Source organism: Primulina eburnea, unplaced genomic scaffold, assembly GCF_022965805.1.
Source record: "Primulina eburnea isolate SZY01 unplaced genomic scaffold, ASM2296580v1 ctg591_ERROPOS100000, whole genome shotgun sequence".
NCBI classification, from domain to species: domain Eukaryota; kingdom Viridiplantae; phylum Streptophyta; class Magnoliopsida; order Lamiales; family Gesneriaceae; genus Primulina; species Primulina eburnea.
In genome coordinates this window covers 72,157-74,438 of record NW_027331377.1, presented here as the reverse complement: position 1 = coordinate 74,438, position 2,282 = coordinate 72,157, and the positions used below count along the sequence as shown (strand labels likewise).

At 40.2% G+C, this 2,282-nt stretch overlaps 1 protein-coding gene across 1 annotated transcript; it reads right to left on the bottom strand.

Annotated features, from left to right (window-relative positions):
- Positions 1-570: 570 nt before the first annotated feature.
- Positions 571-1,269, bottom strand: LOC140821491 (uncharacterized). Its single transcript, XM_073181982.1, has one exon. It carries the CDS (start codon positions 1,267-1,269, stop codon positions 571-573), a length of 699 nt encoding a protein of 232 aa, XP_073038083.1.
- Positions 1,270-2,282: the final 1,013 nt, after the last annotated feature.

Genomic DNA, 2,282 nt, shown 5'->3' with positions numbered 1-2,282 from the left:
GTTAGTCGACGAGGAGGCATGATGATGTAAACGGCCGGACTCAAAGGGGCAAACAAAGGATCACAGCAATCCCAACTCAGAAACACAATTCAATTGATCCCAAACAACCAAAATAATGCACAACTCAATACCAACTCAAGAATTTAGAGGACAACACCGCCAATCTACGGTCAATAGCCTCCAATAACAATTCAATTCCAACTCGAGACTAGAAAACGAATTTTTTTTTGATTAAAAAAATACGTCCCAAACCCAAATGTTATGCCATGCATGTACAATTCTATAAATCTAAAGAAAAATTTGGCACTCAATAAAGCACACAAGATGCAAGAATTGTACAAAAACTCCCCTGGTCAATTTGAGGTTTTGAAACCGATCGCCCTGATAGATTCTTCCACACTTGAGAAATTCCACCACTAGTGAATGAATTACCTGGATCACCATTAACTGAGATTAGCACACTAAACAAATGCATAAAACAAAAATAGAAAGAAAACTAAAATAAAACACTGGGTTGCCTCCCAGTAAGCGCTAAATTTAGAGTCGATAGCCTAACTGTACTCCCTTGATTCAGTTTGGATCCTGCAGATCCACTGTGGTCGGCTCATCGGGTATGGTCCCACCATGATAAACCTTCAGCCTATGTCCATTAACTTTGAAAACTCCAGTAGCTTCACTAATGATCTCTACGGTCCCATAAGGGAAAACTTGTGTGATAGTATATGGACCTGACCACCGTGAACGCAACTTACCTGGCATCAATTTCAGGCGAGAATTATATAACATGACCAGTTGTCCCACCACAAATTCTCGATGGACTATGTTCTGATCATGCCAACGTTTGGTTTTCTCTTTGTAAAGCTTGGCATTCTCGTAGGCTTCCAACCTAAACTCATCCAGTTCATTCAGTTGTAGCACTCTCTCGTCACCTGTGGCTTTAGCATCAAAATTTAAAAATTTACTAGCCCAGTAAGCCTTAAGCTCAAGTTCGACAGGTAGGTGACACGACTTCCCATTCAGCAATTTAAAAGGAGACATGCCAATGGGGGTTTTAAAAGCAGTGCGGTATGCCCACAGTGCATCGTCGAGTTTCCTAGACCATTCTTTCCTCGAAGCACCGACGGTCTTCTCAAGAATACGTTTCAGTTCTCTGTTTGAAACCTCGACTTGGCCACTAGTTTGGGGGTGATAAGGTGTTGCCACCTTATGTCGGACCCCATACTTAGCCAACAGACTATCAAACTGACGATTACAAAAGTGAGTGCCCATATCGCTAATAATGGCTCTAGGTGTGCCAAAACGTGAAAAAATATTTTTCATAAGAAATTGAACGACAACCCTAGAATCATTTGTTTTGCATGCAATTGCTTCCACCCACTTAGAAACATAGTCTACAGCCACCAATTAATACTTGTTCCCAAAAGAAATCGGGAACGGACCCATGAAATCGATACTCCATACATCAAATAATTCACATACAAGAATATTATTAAGAGGTAAGTCATGTCTCTTGGAGATATTACCTGTGCGCTGACAATTTGAACATTTTGTGACATATTCATGTGCATCCTTAAAAAGAGTAGGCCAATAAAAACAGGACTAGAGGACTTTGGATGCAGTTCTAGTTGCCCCAAAGTGGCCTCCAGCCGGACCAGCATGACAATGAAACAAAATTTCACTTACCTCTTCTTGGGGAACACAACTACGGATTATACCGTCTGCATATATTCTAAACAAATAAGTGTGGGGACCCGGGCTCTAACTCAATTCTTTTGGGATTTAATTGGATCTTTGTTCGAAAATGTGGGTCAAAAATTTGCTTTTAACATTAATTCAAATGTATAGATATAGCATAACATGTCGTTAACTGAAATAAACAACATAATGTACATACATGTCTGTTCGTACAAACATTCACTAGTGTTCAAATGACAACTCTAAACATAAGTAGTACAAGTGCCATAAGAAACCACTAGGAATCTGCAATGCCCGAGATCTCCACGCTATCATCATCTCTCATCTAGCTCGTGACCCCGATCCTGCCCCACCTGTTGCCATGCACACATACAGACACGACAACAGCCGGATAACTCCGGTGAGAACATATCCCAGTATAAAACATGGATGCATGCAATGTCATAAATCATGTACAAATGCATAGCATAAATCAAGTAACATGATTAAAATCTAAACATGTAGTAGAATACAAATCTGTATTCGACAATTCAAATCTTGACTCGACTCTTTTCTAATCTAGGGATCCCGGTGTGAATAAGACGGTC